The sequence below is a fragment of the Balearica regulorum genome, chromosome 6 (genome assembly GCF_011004875.1).
Source record: "Balearica regulorum gibbericeps isolate bBalReg1 chromosome 6, bBalReg1.pri, whole genome shotgun sequence".
In the NCBI taxonomy this organism is placed as follows: domain Eukaryota; kingdom Metazoa; phylum Chordata; class Aves; order Gruiformes; family Gruidae; genus Balearica; species Balearica regulorum.
The window spans coordinates 18,608,425-18,635,315 of NC_046189.1; the positions used below are offsets into that span (position 1 = coordinate 18,608,425).

The following is a 26,891-nucleotide window of genomic DNA, read 5'->3' on the forward strand; positions in this document are numbered from 1 at the left end:
GGTATCTAGTGAGGCAAGTCTGGAATATTTTGTTCCAACTGCGGTGAGAGCTGCAGCTTGTGCTCTTACCTCTATCTACCTAACCTAAAACCTGTTTCCTACTGCTAGGCATCAAATTGAACATGTGCGAGACACAACTCTTGGGATTAATGTTAAATGAGTGAATCTTAGACCTTATCTATCATTTATTTGTCTCATGTGTGCACCCATGTATATCACAGGCATTTTTATTTAATTATTCAGGAATTGGCACATGACTTGCATTAACTCCTTCCTCTGGGTATCTTGCTGACAGAACAGTGCAAAGGAGCAATATCTAACCCTCATACAGCTAAAACTGTTCATGAAGAAGAAAGATCCTATTAAACTGGCCCTGTCATGTGAGCAGAAATTACACTTAATACTAAGTACCAGTTCTTAAGACAGAATATAGTTGTGTTCATACCAGCAAATTGATTCAGACTGCCATAAAAGAGTTGTAAGTTTTCGTCTTAATTTGCAAGTAAATCTCTATATATTCAGGCTGTGTCATTTTGATGGATACAGAACTGTGCACTGCTACAAGGCCAGCACATGTATTTATTTATTCAGGAAAATATACGGCATGAAAACATTCATTATAAAAGACTTAGTGTGCTCTAATGGCCTGATCCAGCACCACTGAAATCAATGAGTATCTTTCTTTCCATGTTGGTAGCGCAGGAGCATGCCAGCAGTGTGGAAAACGTTCCTCTGGCCTGAAGTGCCTAGCACAAATGTCAAAATCATTAGGAAAATAAAAGGCTGACAAACCAGCAACCCCAAAGACATGTGACAAATTTGGAGGCAACTGAAAACACAGCTGTTTTCTGAAGTCTGTGTGTGAACCATATGCTCTTAGAAAGGTGGGTTATTCTGGCTACATGTCTATGCTTATTTGTTGTTTAAAAAAACACAGAGTACTAACAGGATATTTGGTTAAAAGGTACCTTAAAAACAGATGAAAACGGTTGGTTAGTAGTTGACTTGCTTTTAATATTCAGCTTGCAAAACAAATTTGATTTACTTTCATTTCCATGAATTTTACCAGATTTTGCTTTATTCAGCCTTCAGTATAAATGCTTGTTTGGTGTCATTACTTTAATAAGGAACTGCAAACCACATATTTTGATTGCACCTAGTTTCACATGAGTACTTCAGTCCTGAGAATTTTTCCGTGATAACCCATGAAGTGAATCAGCCAGTGGGACGTGAACTGTAACACCGTATACAGAACAAAAATGTCCCTGTGTGCATGCACAGCCACGAGCCTCTAACTTCATTGTACTTTCCAGGTACAGTCAGGGTATGATGTGTAAGCAAACACCTCTATCTTGGGAGGTCCCCTCCCTCAGATGCTCACTGCAGGGACACCCATCTCCTTGCCAAGGAGGCCTCCTGCCCCCGGTGAGCCGTGGGCCTGTTGCTGCAGCATCATCCCAACGTACCTGTCCAGCTTTTGGGAGCATGCCATTTCCCAGGGCTCCCACCAACCTCTGCTGAAGCTGCCATCAGAGGTGGCTTCCCAGTCTCTCAGCAGAAGAGAAGTCTTCATGAAAAAGCCTGTAAGCAGAGGGGCGTCTTGGGGAATAGAAGGCAGTACAGAGAAAAAGTATCCCCTACATTGTGGACTTTCTGATTTGAGACATCCATCTTCATCATCTCTCTGTGTTTCTTTTGCCAAGCAAACATCCAACGAAGACCAACAGCTGTTCGTGTCTGGGGCTGACTTCCAGACAGGGACCTAGCACGTACAGGTTCCCTGACATCCATCTCCCCTGGTGCTACAATTTGTTCTTCACCCCAAAGTCCAACACCCAGCAGAAATCCAGAGCAGAGAGTTGTCCAAAGTAATTTTGTCCCACAATTAAATAAAATCACCTTCCCGTAAATCCAGATGTCATTCCTCTTCACATTGCTGTTATGCTTTCCCAGTTACAGGCAGGAAAAGAGTCTAAACTTGGCTCTTTTGTCCACTTGGATACTGTTATTTTATCTCTGGGAAAGAAGAAATCAGGAGAAGTGAGGATCACTGGTGAATTTTGCACTTGTATGGAGTAATCAGTCATTGTGACTCTTTTTGAACAAGTATCCCAAGTAAAAGACCCAGGAATCCTCTTGGTCTTTTGCTAGCAGAGGTCTGCGGTCAAACCCAAGCATCTTTCTGCACTTTAACAGCTCTTGAGGTTTTGCATGTGGTAAGATTTGTTGCAAACTGATTTAATACGGTGCATTTTTTTTTAACCATAAGATACAATCAAGCCTGGGAGAGCTGGATGATCTGCGAGTCTGGCCCTGGATGCTCTAAGAGTCTTTATGTAGTCTTGTCCTTGCCCAGGCACATGCGAGAGGCGCTGGGAGCCAGCAGAGTAGCTGCTGGCCAGTCCCTGGGCAGCCCAGAGCCTCTGCAAGGAAAATCCCAGCACCCCTGCACTTTCAATGGGAAGAGGTGCTCCTCCTAAGACTTTATTTCTTTTGAAACCTTCCCTCACAGTTACTAAACAGATTTCGGACTAAATCAGCCACATCAGGAGAAGGAATGGGAATGAATGAGGAATACATACAAGCATAAACAGCCTCTTTTTTTGCAGCAGTTTTGCGAAGGGCAGGGCAGATGGCAAGGGCACTTTTTTCAAAAGGGGATCTTGGACTCACACTGGTAGCGGTGACCATCCCCGCCCCCTCCCGCCCGAGGAAGTGTTCCCCGCTCCCCTCTGCTCTGCTTTCTCGGGGTTTCTCCCCCTCTTCTGCATGAACTCTGCCTGAGCCTGCGGATCTCTTTTTTTAAATGCAAAACGAAGACGGTGTCGGCAGCTTGGGGCAGCCCCCCGCCGTGCACCCACCGCCCACGGATCCAGGGGAGCTGGCGGAGCTGCTCTCTGCTCTCCCCGGGGGGGGGAGCGGCAGTCCCCGTTAGGTCCCAGCAGCAGCCTTTCGGGCTGGCACCTTTCCCTGAATCCTCATAAATAAAACTGTAAATAAGTTGCGATAGAAAAAACAGCGGGGCTGCATCGCCGCGGTCCCGCCTGAGAGGACACCTCGGGCGGCCCGCCGGCCGCAGCTGCCAGCCCAGCCCCGACGTCCCCGGCAGACCCCTCCGTGGGGTGCGGCGGGGCCTCATACGGGGCCGCCCGGGGCACCCGCGGGCGCGGCGGCGGGGGCGGCCAGCGCCTCCCGCTCCCGCTTCTTCTGCTTCATGCGGCGGTTCTGGAACCAGACCTTCACCTGGGCGTCGCGGAGGCGCAGCGAGCGGGCCACCTCGAGGCGGCGGGCCCGCGACAGGTACCGGCTGAAGTGAAACTCCTTCTCCAGCTCCGTGAGCTGCCGGGTGCTGAAGCTGGTGCGTGCGGGGCAGGCGGGAGGTTCCCCCCCGCACGGCGCCGCGCCGCCTGCAACGCCGAAAAACACCGCGCTTCAGCGGGGACAGAGGAAAGGAGCGGGGCGGGGGTCGGGGCCGGGGCAGGAGGGGGGCAGATGGGGAGCCGGGATGGGTGCAGCCCCCGCCCGCGCCCTGCCGCCCCACTCACTTCTCCCGGGCGGGCTCCGCTTCGCTCGCATCCACTCGAAGGTGCGGGGCGCCGCCGGGGCCGCCGCCGGGGCCAGGGAACCGGGCGCGGGGGCGGCCCCGGGGCAGGGCGAGAGGCGCCGCGGCCCCCCGCCGCCCGCGCCGGGGCAGGGGCAGGGGCGGCTGGGCTCCGGCGGCGGCGGCCGGCCGCTCCCGGGAAAGATGGACGTGGCGTAGCCCGGCGGCCCGGCTTCGCGGGACGGCCGGTAGCCGGGGCCCGGCGCCGCGGGGGAGGCGGCCGCGTACCCCGCCGCCCCCGCGCAGGCAGGCGGGGGGGGCGGCGCGGCGCTGGCCGCGGTGCCCAGCGCCAGGAAGGCGCCGTCCCCCCGCCGGGGGTAGGGGGGCTGCGGGGCCCCGCGGCTCAGCCCCGGCGGGAAGGCGAGGGGAAAATACCCCGAGTCCATGGCCCGCGGGGCAGCGCCGCTCCCCGCACCCCGCCGGGGCAATATTGCCCTAATATAGGGCCGGGAGCGGGGCGGCACGTCCCGCCCCGCGGCCAATGGGAGCCCGGCGGGGGGAACCCGCACCCGGGGTCCCGGGCGCCGCCGGCTCACCTGCCCACACCCGGCGGAGGGTGGGCAGCCCCCTCCCCCCCTCCCCGAGCCCTGCCGGCATCCCCTCGGGACAGGCCGCTCGGGCTGGACTCGCCGGAGCTGCCGCGCACTTCGGAGCCGCTTGCCGGGAGTTTGGAGGGTCGGTGAGCCGGCGCCTTCCCGCTACCCGGGCTCCCATGCCGGGGCAGCTCTGCCCCCTCCCCTTGCCCCCGCTGCCGGCCAGGCCCACGGAGGCTCTCACGGGAGCCCACGCAGCCCAGGAAAGCAGCCGGGGGCGCGGCGGGCTGCGCAGGCACCCCCGGGCTGTCCGTACTCGGGGCGGGGGGCGGGGGTTGCTGCACCTCGCGGCAGTTAATGGTCTTGCTCCATCAGATAAGTGCTCTGCAGCCTCTCAAAAGTGAATCCCCGGGCTCACCCCGTTAATGGGCTTTCATTTTTCCCTTGGCTATTCAGCATTGTTTACTGAGTGTCTGCAGCTGGCAGAGAGTGCAGCAAGTTGCACTGCCCAGCCAAACTCTCCAACTCTCTCTCTTGGTTTTCATCCCTCTGGAATGGCAGGGAATAGGAACAAGCGTGGAGGATGTGAGGCCTCCAAATGTGAAGACTCTAGAAGTGATCACCTTTTCCTAAATGGCACCAAGTGACGCTTGACCATCCAGTCTGAGCTACACATATGCTTGATTTGGATAATGAATAGGTTTGGTCCAAATTGTCAACTGATAACCATGTGTCCGTGTGGTTCAGAACAGCAAAAGGGTGCACCGGGCAGAGCATGCTTGAGCTGTGGTGACTTCGGACTGGACAGACAAGGAACACGAAGAAGGGCTACATCATGCCGCTTTGAATTAGACATGTAACCTTCTGAGTCTTAGGAGGTGGATGTGGACTCAGCTGGGAAATTCAAGGGTGGTACCTTATTAAAAAAAAAAAAATTTCTTTTTAAATAAAAACGTGAAATTGAAATTCCATCATCCAGTGCCTTCCACTCAACAGCCCAAAGAGTTCTATGAGCTTTTGACCAAAGTGCTGCTCACTGTGGTCAGGAAGAGGCCACAAATTTTGCAAGGACCAGACATGGTGCCAACCACCCAAGGACAACCATGATCCCAGAGAAGGAAAAATTCCACTGGGTCTTGCAGATTTCAGAGGGCTGGGCTGGTGGCAAGGAAGGGACAGCATAGGAAGACACAATAAGAGCATTTCACTGACTCAGCCTCAACTCTTTCCCATGGAGACTTGTGCTCTGCAGCTCAGCCCCAACTGCCCCACCGTTACGCCCAGATGATGGTTCAGAGAAGGTTTTCCTTCCAGCAGAGGCCACGAGAGGACACATCCCTGGGACAGGCAGACACAAGCCCACAGGAGCGCTTCCCTGCATATGGGCTCTGACCAGCAATGTGGCCTGCTATCAGCCCCGCTTTATCCCCAGCTCATCCAGCCCATCTGCTATAAAGCAATTATTACAGAGCAAAGGCTAGTTATGCAGATTACTGCTTTAATGTGCTAGGGACTCTAGCCCAGAGACCCCAAGTTAGGTCTTCTGTTCTTCTGTGTCTTCTCCAGACGCAGACTTCTTCACTGTTCTGGGCTGTGCTACCCTGCTGCGCTAATAATGGGCTAGCACCTACATTTCCATTTGCAGAGGATGCAGGTATAACTTAGAACAGTTTAAATCAAATACACCTTGTCAGGAAACCTACATTTTGAGGGAGGGGTTAAATTCTGGATGATACAAACTTGCTCAGCACACCCGTGACAATCAGAGCAGTTTGGAAACTATCCTCTTCTGACAAAACAGAAGCCTAGGAACACCAGGCTTTCTCTTTAGCAGAGAAAGGCTGTCCACGCAGGAGAGCATCTGTGCTCTTCAGTCTCCCCTGCTGTAAAAACTCCTGGCCCAAGTGAAGCAAACAGCACTGGCTCCAGAGGAGGGCTGCTGCTTTACTTGAGTCTTCTGTTTGCAGAATGCAGCTGGTTTAATTACACCTAAAGCTGTGTTTTAAAGGCTAGAAGAGCTGTCCATGTGCACATCAACATGGGATCTTTCCATTCACCCAGCTGGATTCTGTTACCAAGTTTCTCGTTTGTTACCTGTTTGTTTTTGCAGGACTGTTCAAGGATGAGGAAAGCAGAAATCAGTGGCTAAACACAGGCAAAGCATCTCTTGTTGCTGCTCTGGCTTTTTAAATGGCTAAGTCCCGGTGATAGGAAGTTGAGCGAGTGCAGCTGGTTTTTTGCAAGAGGTCTAATGGGAAAGAGTCCCTGGAAGTCAAAGGATGAAGAAGAAAAGTGCATTAAAAAGAAGAGTGGGAGGAACATGATGCTGTCAAAGGCAATTTGAGAATGGCTGGGAGGTTTAGGGACATCTGTGCAAGCAGTGCAGCAATGGCACGAGCCAGGGGAGCTGCTGGGGCAGAAACCTCTGTGAGAACAATGGCCCAAACCAACCCCAATGCCACCACACTTCTGGAAATACGTGAGCCACTGCAAAGCCTGAGACAGTCACTGTGAAATTAAGACATGATGTAGGAACAAGCCCAGCCAAAAAGCCCTGTTGGGTGCAGACACTTGACAGCAGTGCCCTGGGGAGGCTGCTTGAGCAGCGCGTGTGTTGAAGGCAATGGCAGCCCTGAGCCACAGGGACTACTTTGAGGTTGGGGAGGGGGGTCTTGCCTTTCCTCTCTGGAGCAAGCCTCCACCCTCTGTGCTTGTCACAATAACTAACACGCAGGAGATTCCACAGATCCCTCCCCAGCCCTCAGGAAAATGATGTGGAAGGTCTGGATCAAGCATGACCTTGTCCTTGCCCCTCTGCTGCCACAGCAGTGCCAGCCGGGGAGAGCTGCTTCTCAGCGGTACGTGGGGATGTACATCCATGGTGTGGAGACAGCCAGGGTGTGGGTGGGCATCCCAAAGAGAGGTAAGCAAACACTGGGGATTTAAGCAGTGGCCCTGTTAACACAGCAAACCATCAAAGGCTTCTGAGAGGAAGGCTATCAGAGAAGAAGGAGGCGAAGCTCTGGGGAGTTTATTTTGTAAAGTATGAATAAAACCAGGGATGTATAGAGACTCCAGGGCAAAGAAGAGGAATCATCCTGCCACTCTGGGGGAGCGAGGCGAGGCTCCAGCACAAGCACAGCCCTTCCAGGAGGGGACAGCACTTTCTGTTCTTCCCAAGGAAGGTGTGTCTCCCTCTGCCATTGATATTTCCCAGCCACAAGCTCCCCTTTCCCCGCTGACCTCTGGGGCAGTTTCACCAGACCTGGGACTGGGACCTCTGCTCTCCCAGTACATGGGATTAACTACAAAGATCCTCCACATGAACATAAAGAGGAAAGTCTCTCCCTCCTTCTGTAAGGATTTCCCCAGAAGACTTGATTCCACGGGGGCTCCCGTGCCATGTGAAGCCCTGTTTCTGTCCCATGGCTGTGAATTTGGTAGGAAGGAAAACTTACACGTATTGACAACGCAGAGGTATCAAGGTAAGCCATATTGCTGTGTGCTAAACAGACATGTCAAAGTGTTTGCAGCCAAGATTTCTGCCCTGCCTAGCCCTTCTTGCTCCCAAAGATCCTAAAAGGTGGTCCAGGTTCCTTGGAGGAAAGATCGAGGCTATGCACCTCACTTAGCATGGGGCTGTCTACCCTCTTCCCAAAACTTTTGCTGTTGCAAGAAAATCTGCACATCAGCAAATAAATAAAAAAGGAATCCAAGTGTTCAAATTGTACATTGAAGGGTATTTTTACCCAGAAGACCTCCATCCTGCCCAGTACAGCTCCCATGCTAATTTTGTCCAGCTTTGTGCTTATGGTCATTGCAGCTGAGCCTTTCTGGGGTTCATCCCGGAGCAGTTCAGGGAGCTCAGGGACCCGGGCTCTGAAGGTGGAGACAAAGGCCCACCTCTACTGCCAAGCAGCATCTGCAGAGACCTGGGGATGTGCAGGCACAGATACCTCGCTATGTCCCCTTTTGCATTTCAGCCTTTGTGACTGAAGGGGCTCGCTCCCATCCTGCCACGTTACTCCATGGCTCTCAGGCTTGCCTCTGCTGGCCCGGGTTTCTGGTCGAGTCCCAGCTGGCTCAGGCCCAAGCAGAAGTAGGAGGAACTGCTGTCGAGTGAAAAGTGCTCATCATGTGATTGATGACCCTTAATAGAGCCAGCCTCCTCCCGCCCCCGCCAGCCCCACTCCCAGGAGGACCACGGCGTACCCACTGCCGCTGCTCACGTGGGAATGGAGAGCCATTGCCCGTTCAGGGATTAACCTGCCGCTCAGTCCCTGGAAAGTGGCTGCGGCCAACGGAGCTCTGGTCCAGCCCATCTCACGCCTTTTAAAAGCAGAGGTAGCTGGTTCATCAATATATAACATCACGTGGTGCCCCGCCAACCACTGCAGCCCTAATTGCCCCGGCAGCACCAGCCCCTTTGTGCTGCCCGTCTGGCTCCAGCTTTTGTTCCCAGGCAGATCTGCAGCAGAGGTGCCGGACACCTGGGCCTCTCCGCCGCACAGCACGCTGCGCCTTCGCCAGGCTGCCATTGTGTGCAGCCGCTGGGCACGCACGGCAGGCTGGCACATAGAAGGATGGTGTCGCAACCTGCAGCTCCTTCCCTCCCTCTCCGGCTGACAGCTGTCAGCGAGGCACTCTCCCCATGGTAGCCTGGCAGCCCCATCCCCTTTACCCTCTTTTTTTCCCTAGCCTAGTAGTCCCTTTTGTGCCTGGACCTCCCTGCAGGTTGTTTCACAGGGCTTCCCATGGGGCTAGAGGGGTGCAGAGATCCCAGTGGTGGATCCTGCCTTCAGACTTCTTGCCATGGAGCTCCAATGACCCAGCTGGTGCCCAAGAAAGTCAGGGAGCTTCTGGTTGGTGCTGGCGGGCTCCCTCTTTCTTAACCAGCCTCTCCCCTTGCCTCCTGGGTGTACAGCCAGCTGCCTCCTCTTCACGCACGGACCCAGTTGCCTGCAGCCCCAGGTGACGCAGGCATGGTCCCATGGTGGTAGCCATGCAGGGTGCCCTGCAGTCCCTTCCCCAGCCTGCCCAGGGACCGGGGCTGGGCACCTGCAGTGCTCTGCTCAGGGAGTACTGGCTAATGGAGCAGGAGGTATTTGGCTTTGTTTCCCCAGCCCCACACAAAGTGGCACTTGCAAACAGTGGCATCCCTGGGAGCCCCTGGCTATGCCTGCCTAGGTCCCCCTGCCCAGGTGCTGCTCACCAGGCCCTAAACAGAGGGACGTGGATGGGACCCCCCCCTCAAAAGAAACAGGGTGCAAAGGGGCAGCTCAGCCCTACACTGACTGCACAGAGCTAACACAAAGCCTAATCTCCTTTTTGCAGTGGGGAAACTGCTGCAGCCCCATTAACTGGTGGGTTACTGTAAGGGCCAGACCAACAAGTGGAGATCCAAAACCCACAGATCTGAACAGGAGAACCTGCATGGCCTCGCTGAAGCTCAGTGCACCCCTAACGCCTCTCAACCGGTGTTGTCCTCAGCTCCCCATCCCAAACACTGCTGCAGTGCTGCTGGCATCTAGAGGCCCTGGCTCGGTGACCCTGTTAGGGGTCTGGAGCAGATGGAGGGAGCAGGGAAGGAGGGGAAGGGGTGCTGTGGCTCCTATTTGCAAAGAAAGGCAAGGCTAGGATCAGCCCCCAGCCTGGCCTTGGCTGATGAGTCGTGTTTTAAATGGGTGACCAGAGTTCAGCACATCAGATGCTGATGCGAAAGAGCTGAGTTCCTATTGAGTGTGAAAGGGGGTTGTTTATAATTTATGGGTTTTAAATGATGGGCCAAGAAAAAGTCTGGCTTGTGCCAAAGTGTCTCTCTCTTCTAGATTGCTGATGCTTGTACAAACATTGTAAAAATGCCAGCGATCTCGCTAAAGTAACATTGCTTCTAATAATTAGGTTATCATCACAGACTTCTATTGCATTACAAACGAGACGCCTCTGCCAGAGTCACGGAGAAGAAAGTGAATTTATTTACAAGAAGATTCCCCCTCACACATGCTCCTCCTCCTCCCCCACTGGAAACCAAGCCTGCAAACCCCATCTCTCTGCAATGTGAAAATAATTTGGGGCAGTGTGCCTCAGTAACACCATGTTTGTAGTCAGGGTTCCTCTGAAACCCCCTTCTTCCTCAGATCTGGGGAAGGGCTACCTATAAACGGCCTTTTCCTTCTTAACAGATTTAATGAAGAACTAATAGTGTAAGTCAGAGCAGACACTGTTTGAAGAACAGCCTACAGAGCACAAAGGTGGGAAACACTTGGGAAAAGCACATTGGGTTACACCAAGGACAGCCCTGCAGAAATGGTGGTGCCTTGCCGTTTCACAGATAGAAGCAGGTGATGCAAAATACGTCCTGTTTTCAAGAACACGCAAAAAAACCTACATGGACAATTTCAGTCGTGGGTACATTGATTACAGAAAGTTTTGAAGATACAAACATATATATATTTATGGAATATTATAGAAGCGTAATTCACGAGTGGTGTTTAGCCTCACTTTTTGCCTTGTTTGCATGTTTTATTTACTCCTGGATGGAGCTTCTAAGACACAATTTGTTTGAAAACTTCCATAGAAAACAATTTTAGGGCTCAAAATGGTTAAAATATGTCTCCGAAGAAAGTAGTTTATTCTGTTCTGTTTTGTTTACAGATCTACAACACATATGTCCAAATTTGCTTGGGTAAAAGTGAAATTTAACAAAAGATACACTTCTCAACATAGCACGACATTGTTAAAATTGCACAGAGGGGAAAATAAAACCCTAAGTAATATTTTGAATCTTTACTGTCCAGCCAAACACAAATACAGAAGGCGAGGAAGAAAGCAAGGAGGAGGAAAAAAAAAAAAAAAAGAAGAGAGAAAGAAAACTTGTCTGTGTTGACCAGAATTGGAGGAGTTAAAATATTTGTCACAATAGGAATGCCAGGTCCTGTCATTAGAGGATGGAGTAGGAGCTGCAGTGTTTGTCAAACTGGGAAGTGGCGCGTCAGACGGTTTGGTGGGGAATACAGAAGTTTGGATTAATCTTTAACTCGACACTTTTAGAAAGAGGTAAGAATAGTCTTCTCGGAGCGACATGTACCGTCAGGAAGAGACTTTAATGACAACGTTTACAAAAGAAGTATCTGTAAATCCAGCGAGGGATTCAACACAGCCGTGTAACTAGAGAGGAGGAAACACGAGGGTTCAGAGCATCGTTCCATTTTTTCCTTTTTTTTCTCTTTTTTTTTTGGTTTTTTTTTTTATTTTTTGTTCTCCACCCCCTCCCCCCGTGTTAGGTGTCCCGTTCGTGGCAGAGGGAGGCGGCGGTGCCCTTCTGCCGCGGGCAGAGGGGACGGGACCGGCCGCGCCGGGCGCCGGGGGAGCGCGGCGGTACCGCCCGGCCGCTGCCCGCCCCCCGCCTCGGCGGCTCCCCCTCGGCTGTATATATCTGATTGTCAATTTTCTTTCAAAGTTTATTTTTACGAAAAACAAGAGGAAAAGCTCGGGCTTCCAAAGATGTCTAAAAAATTGATTTATGGTTAGTATAAAGACAACAGTATAAATAACAAAGGAGGCGGCAGCTGCTGTGCGGATTGCTATGGAGACCCTAATGAAATTAGCACTATCAGAGGGTTTCTAATTTTTTTGCGTTCTAAGCTTCTAATTTCTTTCCTATTTCAGATAGCCAGAGTGTAATAAAAAAAAAAAAAAAAGAAAAAGAAAATAGCCCACCGAAATAATAATAATATGTGCGATAGATACCCAGTCAATAAATAAACGTTAACCTCACCGAGGTTTTTGTATGCAGGATTGATCTGAACCAAGATGGCCAAGCGCCCCGCTCTGTAGATCGCCTCCTCAAAGCGGCTGCGCTTCCAACCAAAGGTGGCTTCCCGGCCGAGCCAGCTGCCGGCCAAGCCACCCAAGGCGCTCGAGTGGGGCCAGCCAGTTAGAAATAAATACTTTAAAAATACTTTCGATAATTTTTTTTTTTAAAGTGTAACGGCTCTTTGTGTGATGCCACAGTTTGCTTTACTCTATTAATGACTTACGACTTGCTGTCTTAATTAATCCTTACATAAACTACAAACACCAGCCACTGTTACAACTGTTCAAGACTACTCTCTCAACTAGCTCAGACCGAATATACTAAATAGGTGAAATGTCAGTCACCACGGACCTGAATCGCTCTCCCGAAGTACTGGTGAAGAAACTCTACAAATACCCACATAAATACATTAAGACGAGGATAAATAATCAGTGATACCAAAATGTCTCGCTTAAAATAATAAATACGTATCATTTAGTCCGATGCGATCCTTACGTTACGGAAGAATTCATAAATTAACTTCTCTGAAATAAGCTTACGCGCGGGCGAGTTCCCACCGCTCACGACTGGTCTAAAACACCTCAGCATGACGCGCTGCTAACACTACGGCATCTCTAAGACTTACCTTCAAGTACATCATAACCAGCTTATCAGCCCCTCGGTTTGCAGTATATTGCACTGTCATGCTTAAAACAGCTCTAAGAGAAAGGCTCCTGCTCACGGACCTACTCGGGGCTGCGGAAGAGAGAAGGGAGCTGCTAGGGGAGACAAATCCACTAATACTGTTGGCACTCGAGAGCAAAGTAACACTGTCCCGTCAGAAAAGTGAGGTAATCGAGAGGGGAGCGGGCCCCGCCGCCCGCCGCCCCGCTACAGATGCGTGAGCTTGGGCGCCTCCTGCATCCGTCCCTGAGAGGTGTGGTGAGAGGAGAGGTCCGTGTAGGTGGGGTGGGGGTCGCAAGGTCCGTGGTGGTGGCCGCCGGGGATCTGGGCGGCGCAGCTGTAGTCCACGCTGGCGGAGGAGGGGTGCTGCAGGTGCCCCAGGTTGAACATGGGGCCCGAGGCCGGCATCGAGTCCACGAAGTTGCCCCCCACGTAGACGGGGCTGCCCTGCAGGCTGGGGTTGGCGAAGCCGCCGCCACCGCTCTGCATGGGGTGGGGGTCGTACTCCGCGCCCGCGTAGCGCTTCTGCTGCGGCAGGCAGCTGCTCAGCGGCGCCGTGTAGGCGGCCAGCCCGTACATGCTCTGCTGGGATTTGGCGAAGGAGGTGGGCGAGGGCGCGTCGTAGCTGAGGCTGTTGACGCTGGGGAGCTGGCTGGAGTAGCCAACGTGGTTTGGGCCGCTCAGAGGGGGGCTGCGGTCCGGGGACTGTCCGACGGGGGAGTGCATGATGCCTTTGGCTTTCTGGTCCTTTTTGTACTTCATCCGGCGGTTCTGGAACCAGATCTTGATCTGCCGCTCCGTCAGGTTGAGCAGGTTGGCCATCTCCACCCGGCGCGGCCGGCACAGGTAGCGGTTGAAGTGAAACTCCTTCTCCAGCTCCACCAGCTGCGCGCTGGTGTAGGCTGTGCGCACCCGCTTGGAGGCCGGCCCGGGGGGGCTCTTGTCCTCGCAGCTCTCTCCTGCGCGGAAGAGGCACAAAGAGCCGTTGGTCCCCCCCGAAAGCCCCCACGGGGTCCCCTGGAGCCCCGCCGCCCCCTCCCGCTCTGCTGGCGCCCGGGGAGGGGGCGCAGGGGGGTCGGGGGCGGCTTCCCACCCCTCCCTGCCCGGCATACACCCCCCCACACCCCGGAGCTGCCTCCCCCCAGGGCCCCCGAGCGGCCGCCCGCCCAGGCATTGCCGGGACCCGTCGGGGCCGCGCCTGCTGCCGCTGGGCTGGCGGGGGGGGGGCAGGGCGGAAGCCCCCAGCTTGCCCCACCTGCAGCGCCCGGCAGGGCTGAGACCACCGAGCCGGGGGTGGGGGCGGTGGCAGCTGGAGCAGTAGGGGACAAGGCGTAGGGCCGGGCGGCTCAGCCCGAGCGGTTTAGCCCGAGGGGCTCAGCTCTGCTCCCCGGGCGGGCAGTGGGCCGGGGCGGGGGGGGATGTCGGGCTACCTGAGGGGGCGCAGGTGCTTTTCTGCTTGGAGTTCTGCCGGGACTCCTTCATCCACGGGAATATCTGCTTGCTGAGAGTGGCGGTGGCCGAGCCCGAGGAATTGGGGCCCCCCTTGGCTTTTTTCGGAGGGGGTGCGCTGGGAGGGGGGTTGGGCGGGGAGGAGGGCGGCAGCGCCGGGGGTTGCGGCTCGCCGATGCCCGGGGGCTGGCTGCCTCCGGGGCCGCCCCCGGCCGTCCGCATGCAGCTGCCGCTCAGCTCGCTGCCCTTGTGGGCCGGGGCGCGGCCGGGCGCCGAGCCCTGGACGGAGCAGGCGGAGCCGGGGTACTCGCCGTCCAGGCCGGCCTGGCCGTAGGGCTGGTGGGCCGCGCCGTAGGGGTAGGCGTCGGCCTTGCTGTAGGTGTAGCCCCCGAAGAGCCCCGCGTTGTCGTAGTAGGCGGCTTTCTGCATCCTCCGCTCTGCGATCGCCGAGGCCCGCGGCCCCCGCTCAAATAACATTGACCGCCGCGCCTCACGTCGTCGGCCCGGGCCACTCGCAGCCACCTGGGGAGGGGGACAGCGGGGACACAAAAGAGACCTTCAGTGGGGGGCGCCGGCTGGGACCTGCCGGGCCGGCCCCGGCACCCCCGCGCACCCCAGCACCCTCAGCCTCGGCTGGGCATTGTGGGCCCGGGGGCAGCGGGGCGGGAAACGGGGGCAGGGGGAAGGAGCGAAGGCACCAGGGAGAGACCGGGAGACGTCAAGGAAGGAGCAGGGAACACCAGATTAGGAGTAGGGGATATCAAGGAAGAAGCAGGGAACACCAGAGATGGACCAGAGGACACCAGAGAAGGAGCAGGGGATATAAAGGAAAGAGCAGGAGACACGGGAGAAGGAGCGGAGGAGATCAAGGAAGGAGCAGGGGACACCAGAGAAGGACCAGAGTCGCCAAGGAGGGAGCAAGGGACACAAGGGAAGGAGAAGGGTCACCAGGCAGGAGCCCGGACAAACGGGGGCACACCGGCGAGAGCGCAGAGCACACTAGGGAAGGACCGGGGGACAGCGGGGAAGGAGCCATCCGAGAGCGATGGTGCTGAGGGGAACGGGGACACGTTGGCGGGACTTTCTAGAGGCCACTTTTCGAGGCATTTTGGGGGTTGCCCAGTGAGCAACGCGAGGCCGCGCTGGGTGGTGTCCCCAGGGACCCCGCCGGCGCAATTGGGCTGAGAGCCCCCCGGCGCCCCCTCGCCCGGCACGCGTGCGCACGGCTGACATGATGGATCGAGCCCGGGCTGCGGCCGGGCAGAGGCAGAAAAATCCCGTCCCCTTTGTAAACCCGGCCTCCTTCTTCCCCCGGATTCCTCCGGAGTTAAAGTATAACCGGCGCCATTCACTCCCTTCACTTTGCACTATAAAGGAAGTCGCAGGTCAGCTCCCCTATTTTAATTCTGTGATGAATTAAATTCCCTCACCCAACGTTGCTCGTCCCTTTTATTTGTCCCCAGTAGAAAGAACCTGAGACACTGGAGATCGTTTTTAGGGGGTTCTCTTTCTTTTTTCCAGCCTGCAAACTTATGGCGCTGCCCTCCCCGCCCCCTGCCCACCGATCGGGCCGCTCAGACCGAAAGCGCTCGGTCCCCTTAGGGCAGATGTTTGGAGGCAGGGTGCTGTTACCTTTCCCCTTGCTGCTCCCGAAACTTCTCTGCGCTCGTTGCAAGATAGAAACTCGTCTGCAATTTTGTTGCGGCTTTTTAATACTCCCTGTTCTTATTTTTCTTGTCAGAGAGGGGTTTTCTCAGACATTTTTTAGTAATTTTGTAAATTAGCACATACTTAACGTGACAATATAAGTCTGTAACTCAACGCATCTTAAGAGTTCGTTATTTTTCTTCAGGGTTTAAGCCTATTAACATACCAGAGAAGAGTAGCTAGAAATTTTTGAACAGTGTCCGATAATTATCATTCTCCAAACTATACTTAAGCAATACTACCAGAGTACTGCTCTTTCTCCTGCAGGAATTGGTACGGGCAAGTACCGCTGATCTGTTCTCTGAAATTCCCCGGGAGACACGTCCGTGTAACTCAGAACCACCTCAGCGGGCTGTGATCCGCGGCCGCTCTCGGCGGTTTACCCCATGTCGCAAACCGCCGCCGTCCTTTTCTTCCCTGAACAAAAGCCTGGGATGATCTACAAAGCTGATGGAAATGGGAAAAGAGCTATTTTCCCGTGCTGGAAAATTTTAGTTTAAAAATATCCGTGGAAATGGACGGTGGCGATTCAGATGAGTTTTAATACGCTATGATAATCTTGACGAGTCTTGAAAGTGTTTTTGTGCAAAGTAACTGTCCCTCATTTTCCACTTCTATCATCTACATTTTCGGGAGCGGTCTGGACTGAGGACTTTTGTTAGCAGAACACCGCCTTAAGCGTAGGCTTTTATGTGCCTTGTAAAATATAGTTCCCAAAAGAATACGCAGAATCTTAAGAAAGAATATTGCTGTTAAGCTGTTAAAAGCCTTATTTCTTTTCTGAAATACCAACTGCTTGTGAACTCTGCTTGAACCTAAAAAGGAGGCTATGGGCCATAAATCACATGGACAATGCTCAACTGTTTGGTGGCTCATCTTTAGATCTTAAAAAGAGAGAGAGGGAGAGAAAGAGAGAGAGGGAGAGAGAGACCTTTCCAGGTTTTGATTTTCCACGAGTGCAAGGCCCGGGGTGATGTTTTTATAGGGTAACACCAAAGCAGGGGCTCAACACTTGGTGGTTTGGCCAGAAACAGCCTCCAGGAAGAATTTAAAAAAAAAAAAAAAAAAAAAAAAGTGACATCCAAATGGTGAGGCCGAGCCGTGGGAGGTGGGCTCGGAGGCACCGGCGGTAGGAAACCGCAAAGTATCCATGTCTGTGTTTCAGATTTCCCTTCCTCCTCTCCAGAAAGGTTAACCTCATCTGAACTGTTAGGCGTTGCACACCATAATGGGGCTCTTTGTTCCGCCACCGGTTCCACTGCTTTTGGAGGTTACCGACCCTCTCACGGCCCTATCTGGGGAGCGGCCGGGAGCCCACGGGTCCACTCCGCGCGTGTGTGCGGAGCGCAGCCGGCCCACGCTGACACAGGCCCGGCACTGCCAGCCGCTTTCCTCCCGACATTTTCATATTAAGCAGTTCTCCACTAAAACTTCCACTACACTTAATTCTGCTTAGGATCAATATCTAATATGATACCGAATAAATAAGAGGCGGTGAGAGCGGCCAGCGGAGCGGTTATTAAAGCAGCCGGAGCTCTCAGGGTGCATATCAATGCACCTGTCATTGCGGTTTGTAACAAAATTTATGACTGCTAGCGCCGTGGCAGTAAACGCTCTGGCCAGGAATGAAAAGGAAAACACTTCCCAAGCCCCGGCACTTTCAGAAGTGCAAAGCAGCCGGCGCGTAGGAGGGAGCCCGGCGAAAGAATCCCCTGCTCGGCACGTTTCCCGGCCGCCGGCCCGGGGCAGCCCCGTATATAAGGAAAGCGCTGGAGCCGCCGCCGGACCTGGCCGCTGCGCCGGGCTGCGGGCAGGGGAGCCGGGCGATGGGAAACCTCTGCCCCGGGCAGGCGGGCGGGCACCCACTGCTGGGGCTGCGCCTGAGCCGCAAGGGAGGGGGGATGTCGCTTTTTGGGGGGCTGAGAGCACCGCGGATCGCGAAGGGGGCCCGCGGACAGAGGAGCGGCGGGGGTCTCTGGCCCCTGCATGGAGCGGTGTCCGCCGTGGGGCCTTTGAAACCAGCTACGGAGGCCCCCCCAGGGAGCCACCCGCTCCCCCCCCGAGCTGGGTCCAGGGCTTGGCTGCTTCCCAGCCGGGCTGGGCTCCCTCTGACCACGGGCTGCTTTCGGCGGGGCTTTCTGCGGGCTGCTATTTATTTGGCGTTGAGGAGGGCCGCACGCCCCGGGTGTCTGCGGCGCCGGGCCCAGACGAGCAGCGCTCCCCGCTCGGCGGGCCGGCGGCCCGGGCCGGGCTTTGCTCCTTGCGAAGGGCCTGTCGCACTGGGATGGATGGAAAAGGAAATTTAAAGAACTCACCACACTTATGTTTTTTCTTGATTTTTGACTTTAACTGTGTGGGTAGGATCTTCAGGTTCCTTTGGATAATCCGTGGGCACGGACCTGCAACAAAAGTGAGAACTCTCAGCGGAAACTGCTTTGATTTGGACTTTCTTCCTTAGGACTTTGTTAATAAATGCACCTCTCCTCGGCAGCCCCTCACCGTGTCTCTCCGTCCGCGTCAGATCTTTTACCAGACAAAGGGCAGATGCTTCTCTTCATTTATTAATAGCGCTTTGAGAGAGGCGGGGAGCAAAGAAACGAGCAAAATACCCCTGGCTGCGGGTCGGGCCCGGGCAGGGCGGCCTGCGGAGCCGTGCCTGCCTCCCCGAGCGCCCAGCCCGGGCCGAGGCGCGGAGAAGCAGCGCTCGGGGGGACGGGAGCGCCATTGCAGGGGAGCTCCGGTCACCCCCGTCGGTCGCAGCGACCGCACCCGCCGCCCGCACTCACGGCCCGTGGAGGGCTCCGCGGGAACGGAGCTAGCGCCGGTCTCTCTCTCTTCCTCCCCTCACCCTCCCCCGGTAAAGACAGAAAGATAAGCGAAGAAACCCCAGCGCTGAAAATACGCCGCAAATATTTGCGGCTCGAAATGAGCATTTTGCATTTGGCTGTGTAACGTGTCGACTCGGGACTTTAAAAACTTAACAGTGCCAGAAAATCCCCCACAAAGCAGCCCGGGTCATTATGAAGACGATATCTAGCCACCATAAGCCTTTGAAATGACCTTTGGCTCGTACAGCAATAACTCACCACTTAATGAACAACCAACGGAAGCGCCTCCAATAGCTCACAACACAACAGACCTTACAACTTTCCACCAAGTCTTCTCTCTCCCTACCCAAACTCAGTAGGATGCAACATTACCTCTCCAAATCACCTTAATTTATGCTGGCAAACTGGAGTTAGGGAAGTGGAGCTTCATGATTACACATGATGCTCGCTCAGGTTCTTGGCCCGGGCCTGTCCCGGTAACGTCTCATATAATATATTCACGTGGGCGTATGTCAACTTTAAGTGCTTTTTTTTTTTTTTTTTTTTTAAGAGAGTTCATTAGAAATAGCACTTTAGAGGGTGCATGAAAGCAGCGTAAGTTGGGTTGCACCTTAGCCCCTGAGCGGAAAGATCATAATATTGCAAACCGAGTCATTGTTAGCCGCTGTTGATTAACACGGTAAGTTTTCATTTTGTGCCTAATTAATTATCGACTTCTCATCCCTTTCCGAAGCAGCTCCTCAGCCTCACAAGCGATAGCCTTCTTGCTCTAGACATGCTTTACTTGGCAAGAGCTTGGCCAAATACCGAAATTTCCACGGCCACAGGACCAGCCCCCAAAGTTTGTCCTGCTGAGAGGGGAGTCCGGGCACGCCGGGGTTGTGCTCAGCTCCCAGCGCCGCTCCTCCAGGGCCGACCTCGGAGAAGAAGTCGCCAGAGCCTAAACCCAGGGAAATCTTTAGAATTATTCAGGCGTGGGCCCAATATAGGTATTATTGAAATTTTAGGTGAAGTTATAAGTGAGTGCTTCCATCGAGCCAAATGAAATGCTGCTTGCAGTAATTGGATTCAGCTGACTAACTTGGCAGGCCAGCAGCTTGGAGGCATGCAGCTAAGAAAAATGTTCACTGCCTTTAACTTCTGATCGAGCAGAGCAACGCGCAACAGAAGGAAAAAACCCAACCCCCAGGGTCTCTCCCTCCTTCCCCTCAGCTCCCTGTCCCGCGGGGCAGCTCGGTCCCCGCGGAGGGCTTGCCGGGTGACGGGGCGGGCAGGGTCCGGCGCAGCCTTGCACCGGCTCCTGCTCGCCAGCACAAAGCCGGGCTTTACGCGGGGGGTCTCTAATAAACACAACCCGCGAGTTCCCCCGGGCTCCAGGCAGGCCGCAAGTCAGTGGAAACAGGCGCTCCGGGGAGAGCCGGGCTGGTCGGAACAGCCCAAGAGAGAGCTGAGCTGCAAATGTATGCGGGGAGGCTGTGTGGCCGCTTCCAGCCCCCCCAGTCCGCCCAGAGAGGCACCGATGTGTCCCCCCCGCCCCAGGCACCTTCCCACCGCCTTATTGATCAAACCGCACAAATGCAGGGCAAGAAACTCCTCGGTAGATAAATATCAAGCCGTGCTTCAAACAGCGTGTGTAACTCGAAGGCATGAGCGATACTGGTAATAATAACCCTAAAACAACTGGGGGAGGAAAACAGCAGCCACTGAGGAACACGAATGCGCGGCGAGGGGAAAAGGTACGGGAAGACACTTGGCAGGAATATTTAAGAGACCCTATGTAGAGGCTACATTACCGATAAGCCTATTTTAAATCGCTCTTTACAAATCAACACGGCTACCCCCTGCCCGGCTATCCACGGCAGCGTATTAACGTGGTGCTTAATCTTACTTTGGCAATGGGAGCATCTAGCAAAGTTGTCTCTCCCTCGTTTCTTTGCTTATTTGTAATTCCCTTCCTGAAACCACGGAAAACTGGAATAGGATAGGGATGGAAGTCTTCCCCTAGCCTTTGAGAAGGAGACCAATATTTATTTAAAGAGCATAATAAAAAGAAGATACAGCTTAAAAGGTTCAAGGAGATGGAGACCACTCCACGCATTTGCAGCCGTTATGGGCAGAGATTGCAAACAAATTTCAGACAGTCTCTGAGTAAAGGCGATAATGCAGCCCCTGTGGTTAAAGGTCCCATTTTCTCATGCAGTTGCTTACCTGTGTGTCAATTTATCATAAACCTGGGCTCCTCACTTTTCAGGATCTGCGCTTGCAGTTCTTAGAATATATCCTTCACCCTTTGTCTGCAGACAATACTCTCCTAAACCTGATCTTGCGGTCTTACAGACATTTCCATACACCAGAATTCCCGATAGAACGAAAACAGGCTCAGGCTCAACTACCAATAAAAGAGAGCGAGTGGAAATCGGAATTTGTTGGGCTTTAAAAAAAAAAAAAAAAAAAAAAAATCAACACACAACCCTTTAGCCATCAGCCTCCTGGAACCAAAGGCAGCAATTGGCCGGCTCCTGTTTTGGTTTGGTTTTAAATCGCGCGGCCATTGATGAATTTTGGGGGCGAGCAGGAGAAACCCCTTTATGATCAGAAATATAGGCACTGCCTTAAAATACAGGCATATTCGCCCACGTGATCGCAGGAGCAGACCGCCGGGGCCGAGGCCGGCGCGTTCCCCGCGCCCCCGCTCAGCGGGGCTGAGGGCCGCCCCCGCGCTCCGCGCTCCGCGCACCGGCCCGCCCGACCGCACCGCCGAACCCGCTCTCCTCCCGCAGAGCTCCGCGGCGGCCAGCGACGGCGGGGCCCGCACTTACGCGCCCGGCGGGCGGCCGGCGGAGCCGGGGAAAAGGTGAATTCCGCGGGATGATCCGAGGGCGCAGAAATTTCCCGGCGGAGAAAGAGGAGGTATTTGGGACCGGCTGCAGCCCAGAGTCTGCGCCGGGGTCAGCTCCGCAGCAGCGCTGCACCGGCGGAAAAGGCGCTGGGGCTCACTGGCGCGCGCGAATTTTTGCTTTCTCCTTCTCCGTGCCGGGAAGATGCGGGGCAGCGAGGACTACCCCTGTCTGGAGGCTAAAGAAGCGTTGGGGAAAAAAAAAAAAAAACAAACAAACCAACTCATGACATTTGTGCGTGTGTGTGTCTGCCCTGAGCCTGCCTCCCCTCTCTGCGTGTATGAAGAGACATAGAGCAAACCCGACGTATATCCGTCATGTGTGCCCACAAAGCTTCCCAACAATTCCAGTTCGGCAGGAAAAAAAAAAATTATATTAGCTCCTCTGTTTGATTTTTCTAACATATCTGTAGCTATAAATACACCACACCTAATCTAACATCTGCTGTGATTTCATTACCATCCAAAGCATGGGGATGTGACAGTAACGTATTACCTTACAATACTAACCGTAAGTGCATTGTAACATTTATCTAAATTACATTGCTTTTCCTGACTTTGCAAACCAGTTATAAAAAGATTGGAGTCCAGTGATGGAAACATAAGTTCAATGTAAATTATTGTGTACGCCTTCGGATTTATAATCCTATATTTCTTCGAAATGATGCACTTAAATCTCGCCTCAAGTAAGAGGTAATGGTTCTTTATATCCTTTTCCGTCAGCCATATATTTCGGCGTCTGGGTAGTTTTGCAGAGCCCCCCACGCTCGCGTGTCTGTGTGTACATACAGCAACCCCTACACGCACCGCGTGTTCTGCATACTTGTGTACATACACACAAAGCCGAACATAATTCTGGCCGCTGTTTAGACATTTTGGATGACGGAGCTTCCTACACAAAAGTGCGAAGGAAAAGTTGGGCACCGGTGGAGCAAAGACACGAGGAAGATTCAGAAGAAAATGCCTTTTTGGAGGGCAGTTCGGCACCCCCTAGAAAAAGCCCTGCAGGATTCGGGTGTCTTTTCAGAGGTTAGGGCTAAAAAAGAGAGGAGGGGGGAAAAAAAAAAAAAAAAAAAAAAGAAGACGAAATTTAATGTGAAAATGGAGGACGGCTGAAAGAAAGGACCACTTTCGCCACTGCCACCAGAATTAAGACATCGTAAAGGGACTGAAAAAGTATTAAGGAAATGTTAATCCTTTGGCTGGTGGGACTCCAGCTTTGCGTGAATTTGTCTCCAGTAAAGGATCTAAGACTTCTTCAATCGGAGCATATGTTCATAGAGCAATAAAACAGAAAGATTTACAGTCTCCGCCCGCCCCCCAGCAGCCTCGCACCCTTTCAGGAATTACTTATGATGATTTATAACAACAACTCCGGCAATTGTCAAACTGATAAAATAGCCCGGGCTATATGCGGGAATAAATGCTCTTATGAAAGGGCTGCGATTTATGTTCGGGTCCATTTTACTGCGCGTCTTGGTGGAGTTTGGTTTCTTTCCCGGACCAACAGGATAATATAAAACTTCATTGATAAAAATGTAGGAGTTCTTGTGAAGTACCAGATCTGTTCCTTAGTCACTACCAAAGCACATAAACATTTGTCATCTTTGAATAATTGAATTAATGTGTTATTGTTTGAATGTATAATTCATAACATAGGAAACTTTGTCTCTGTCCTGCCACCGAAACGGAAGTAATAAAAAAGCTACAACCTAGGTTTTTTTAGAAATTACTCCAGCAAGGCATAAGAAAGAATATCCTGTTTGCAGAAAGTATTTCCAGCTGACTCTGGGATTTCACAGCGAAATCCCAGCTTCGTTGTCCACATTGTACGGAGTTTATAGAGAGTGGCTTTGTATAAAAATACAAATCCGATTTCCCCCTAGTCCGGGCTATTGATCGGGGGCTCGAAAGGCGCTGTGCCCGCTTCGGGGGCTGGATGCACCCGAGCTGCACCGGGCGGCGAGGCTCGGGCGGAGACGGGCGGCGGCCAGGGCAGGAGCGGGGCCGGGCGTCCGGGGGAGCGGGGCCGGGGGCCGGGGGCCGGGGGCCGGGGCCCGGGGCCGGCCTTTGTGCGGGCGGCGGGGGGAAGGGGCGCTCGGCGCTGGCTCCGGCCCCGCTGCAGCCCCGCTGTCAAAGAGGCACGGCAAAATTTACGACCCCGCTTGCAAAGGAGCTGAGGGCCTTTCCCCGCCGGTCGGACCGGGCAGCGGCTGCCTTGACAGCCGCATTGTTCCTTCCGCGCCTCCCAGCGCGGGCGGCCGCGCCGCTCCGCTCCGCTCCGCACCTCCCCGCGCTGGCGGCCGCGGCCAGCGCCGCCGCCCCGGGAGGCGGTCAGCCTGCCTCCTCCGCGGGGCTCCGCGGGGCTCCGCGCTCGCCCTCTTCCCCCCGCTCCCTGGGAAGCAAAGGTCACCGCTTGCGCCCGGTCCGGCTCCCGGCCGCTGCCGAGCTGGAAATCAGGAAGCAGCGTGCCCTATTTGTCAAGCGTTTGACAGCTGAGTTCATTAAGGCTTAAATAAGAAGGAATAAAAGTAAAAAATGTTTACGTACCGGGCGTCTCTTTTTCGGCAGCTACCAAAGAGCTAGGTGTGCAGAGAGAGGGACTGCACCCTTTGTATATTATATTCTTGGGATCTCTTCAGTTTTCAAGTCTGATAGAGTCCTTTGCTTGGCAGATTAATGACGACTCCGTGTTTCTTAAGGGACGTGCTGAATTAATTATTTCGCAAATCACGTGGTCAGGACTTGTAGAAATCTATTCTTATCATCTTCCTTGCACTTTGAAATTCTGCCTGTTATGACTGTTCCTAGCAAGATTATTTTGGTCTCTAGGCTTGGAGGGGAAAAAAAAAAAAAAAAAAAAAAAGGAAAAAAAAATCAGGGGAAAGGGCTAACAAACATGGCCGTTGGAAGCAGTGTGGCTCTGCACTGAGAGGTCCCTATTTACTGTACTGTACAGTGAGTGGGGTTTGCTATTGACTCTGCCTTTCCTCTTCATTCTTACCTTAACGACTAGTGGTGATATAATATACAGAACTGTATTGATGTATCGGGAGTAACAGGAGGAGCCATTAAACGGGAGAGAGAGAAAGTATAATCACAAAATGTGCCTCGATATTTAAACTTAGCTTAGAAACGCGCACACACACCCACACCCCCCCCCCTCCGTGCACTCCAGGCAGTAGGGCACATGCCTTGTTCTGCGCACCACGCTCCTTTCCCGGGCTGAGCAAAAGACTGGCTTTTTGGACTCGTGCCTTGACCACGCTCCAGGAGAGGACAAGTCCTCAGTGACAAACACTTATGACAAAAAATAGTGCAATCGACTTCTCCTGGCCAGAGGTATGTGGTGGTGTCTGAGGTGCTTACGCAGGGGAGAAAAAAATGATGTTTGCCTTAGGTGCACGGAAAAGTTTAAACTCTCCAAGTTTGTGTTCTCTTGTGATCTGTCGTTTGTATCGGCTGAAAAAGCGAAGCTTACTGCTCAGAGAAAGCTACTCGCTGCCTTTCAATTTCAAATTTCCATTTCTTTTTTAAATTGATTCCTTCCAGGACTCATCTAAAAGGCACACATCTGTGTGGGGACCGAGGTGACTTCAGGTGTGGCTCCTTGCCTGCTACAACATATGCATAAATCCGGGAGTCATTCTAGGAGGGCTTGTTAAATGCAAAGCAGTGGCAAATGGATGACAGGCACTTTTAACTGCAGCCTAAATGTAAATATAGACTCCGGCTTGGCCTAGAGTCACACCATTATGGCCGGGGTAATCAGCAAACCTGTTCAAAGGGACATTTGGAAGGATGCTATGCAGACTCACTCATCTTTTAACACTGTAATGATGGGAGGGACCAGCATTTTCACAGAAGAGAGACCCACCTTGTAAGGACTGTTTGTTCAAGGTACAAACCAGAATCTATTTCTCTACACCTTTTATTATTTCAACTGTATATGGAGGGCTTACATCAAAACTACAGGCGACAATTAGTATAAATAACGCTTTAATCAATGGCAGCAAAACATCGGTAAAGTCTATAAAAAGCATCACACTTTAACAGAGATGAGAGTATTGCTGGACAATGCGACCGTTTAACAAAGGCTCCAGTGCACAACATTTCATCCATGATAAACAAAAATAGCCAGCTTCCCTTCCTACACAAAACAACTCTGGAGGAGGGTTAAAAACCAATACAAAATAAACCTCAGGTTTGTTTTCCATGGGAGATAATGACCAGTGGGTGCTTCTGGTCGTTATTACAGACATTCCTGACCCTTCAGAGCACTGGCAGCTGGAAGCTATTTCTTTTGGTACTTTCTGCTTCCAGTTCACGTATTCTCCGAGCTTACAGTGCAATTACAACTGTGTAAACTTGCAATGCCCCAGCCTCTCTCAAAGGGGACTTGCAAACAGGGTTGTAAGAGCTGTGCCTGCTGAACCCAACACTCGTCCTGGAGATATTAACATTTCAAAAGACAATGAGACAAATTCTGCTCGCAGCTACATCCCTGTTTGACTTCAGTGGGCGGGGGAAGGAAATCTTGGAGCAGAATTTGGCCCTTTAACTTCAGGATCCATCTCGGTCCATAAGAAGCACAAAGCAAGGATTTGCTTATCCAAGGCCATTATTTTGCAGAACTGTACCACAGATGCCAAAGTTGGTAGCTCGCTCTCGAATAACACGTTTGCCCTGCTCCTAGCCAACTTATCGCAGACTTGAAGTAAACAGCGGGGGTCCGGGAGGGGGATTTTCAAGAAGAGCAGCCAGAGAGGTTGTGGGGAGGGGGTGTGTGTACTTCTTTTTCTTTTCTTTTTTTTTTCTTCCCCCCCCCCCCCCCCCCCAGATTCGTATAAAGAGCAAAGGGAGGGCTTTGGACAACTCTGGTAGACGAAAGGCCACTACCGCAGGAACTGGGTGTAACAAAACTTGAAGACTTGTCTCAGGAATTCCCTCCTCAAGCGCTGCTGCTAGCTGCTCTCCATGCTAGAGAAAGGGAAGGGTAGTTTGGGTCCAAAAGGTTAAGGGTTTAGAGGTCACTCTTCCCGGCTGAAATACAACTAATCGAATAGAAAATTTGTCCTCTGGGTGAACCTGTTCCTGCAATTTAGCCGAACTTCAGTAAAATACCTTTTCAGCTTCTCAACGTGAAGGCGTCAGAAAAAAGACGTCTTTACTATGTATGAACTCGGTGCTTTTTGTCATAGAAACAATGATGCGAATAATGCAGGAATATCCATCTTTAATATCACGACGTGGAGATATTCAAGTATTGCCATGTGCAAGTCTGAGAACTGGGCTAACCCTAAGGAAGAACAAAGAGTTTTCTCCAGGCTCTAAAACAAAAGGCCAAGTCTTACAAGACACTTTGCGGACTTCTAGGGATGAGAAAAGGGCAGAAATT

The 26,891-nt window shown here is 53.0% G+C and overlaps 2 protein-coding genes across 7 annotated transcripts in view; both read right to left on the reverse strand.

Annotated features, from left to right (window-relative positions):
• Nucleotides 1-537: 537 nt before the first annotated feature.
• On the reverse strand, nt 538-3,987 carry HOXD1 (homeobox D1). Its single transcript, XM_075756525.1, has 2 exons — nt 3,546-3,987; nt 538-3,407 (listed from the first exon to the last, which is right to left on the reverse strand). Exons 1-2 carry the CDS (start codon nt 3,985-3,987, stop codon nt 3,136-3,138), a joined length of 714 nt encoding a protein of 237 aa, XP_075612640.1. The 3' UTR covers nt 538-3,135.
• A 6,755-nt stretch (nt 3,988-10,742) lies between these two features.
• Nucleotides 10,743-26,891, reverse strand: part of HOXD3 (homeobox D3) — a 62,091-nt gene continuing 45,942 nt past the window's right edge. For 5 of the 6 annotated variants that reach the window (XM_075756531.1, XM_075756526.1, XM_075756527.1 and 2 more), the window contains 3 exons: nt 18,085-18,168; nt 14,044-14,584; nt 10,743-13,572 (listed from right to left, as the gene is read on the reverse strand). In XM_075756531.1, coding sequence (XP_075612646.1) covers nt 12,821-13,572; nt 14,044-14,539 — 1,248 coding nt within the window. In that variant the 5' untranslated portion in view covers nt 14,540-14,584; nt 18,085-18,168 and the 3' untranslated portion in view covers nt 10,743-12,820. Of the gene's footprint in view, nt 13,573-14,043; nt 14,585-18,084; nt 18,169-24,043; nt 24,199-26,891 lie in introns of those variants that run through there. The other variant, XM_075756530.1, reaches the window with a different exon arrangement.

Coding starts and splice junctions, on each gene's coding strand:
- HOXD1 (XM_075756525.1), bottom strand. CDS start 3,987: ATGGACTCGGGGTATTTTCCCCTCGCCTTCCCGCCGGGGCTGAGCCGC. Junction 3,408..3,545: donor GCGGAGCCCGCCCGGGAGAA/GTGAGTGGGGCG, acceptor TCGGCGTTGCAG/GCGGCGCGGCGCCGTGCGGG.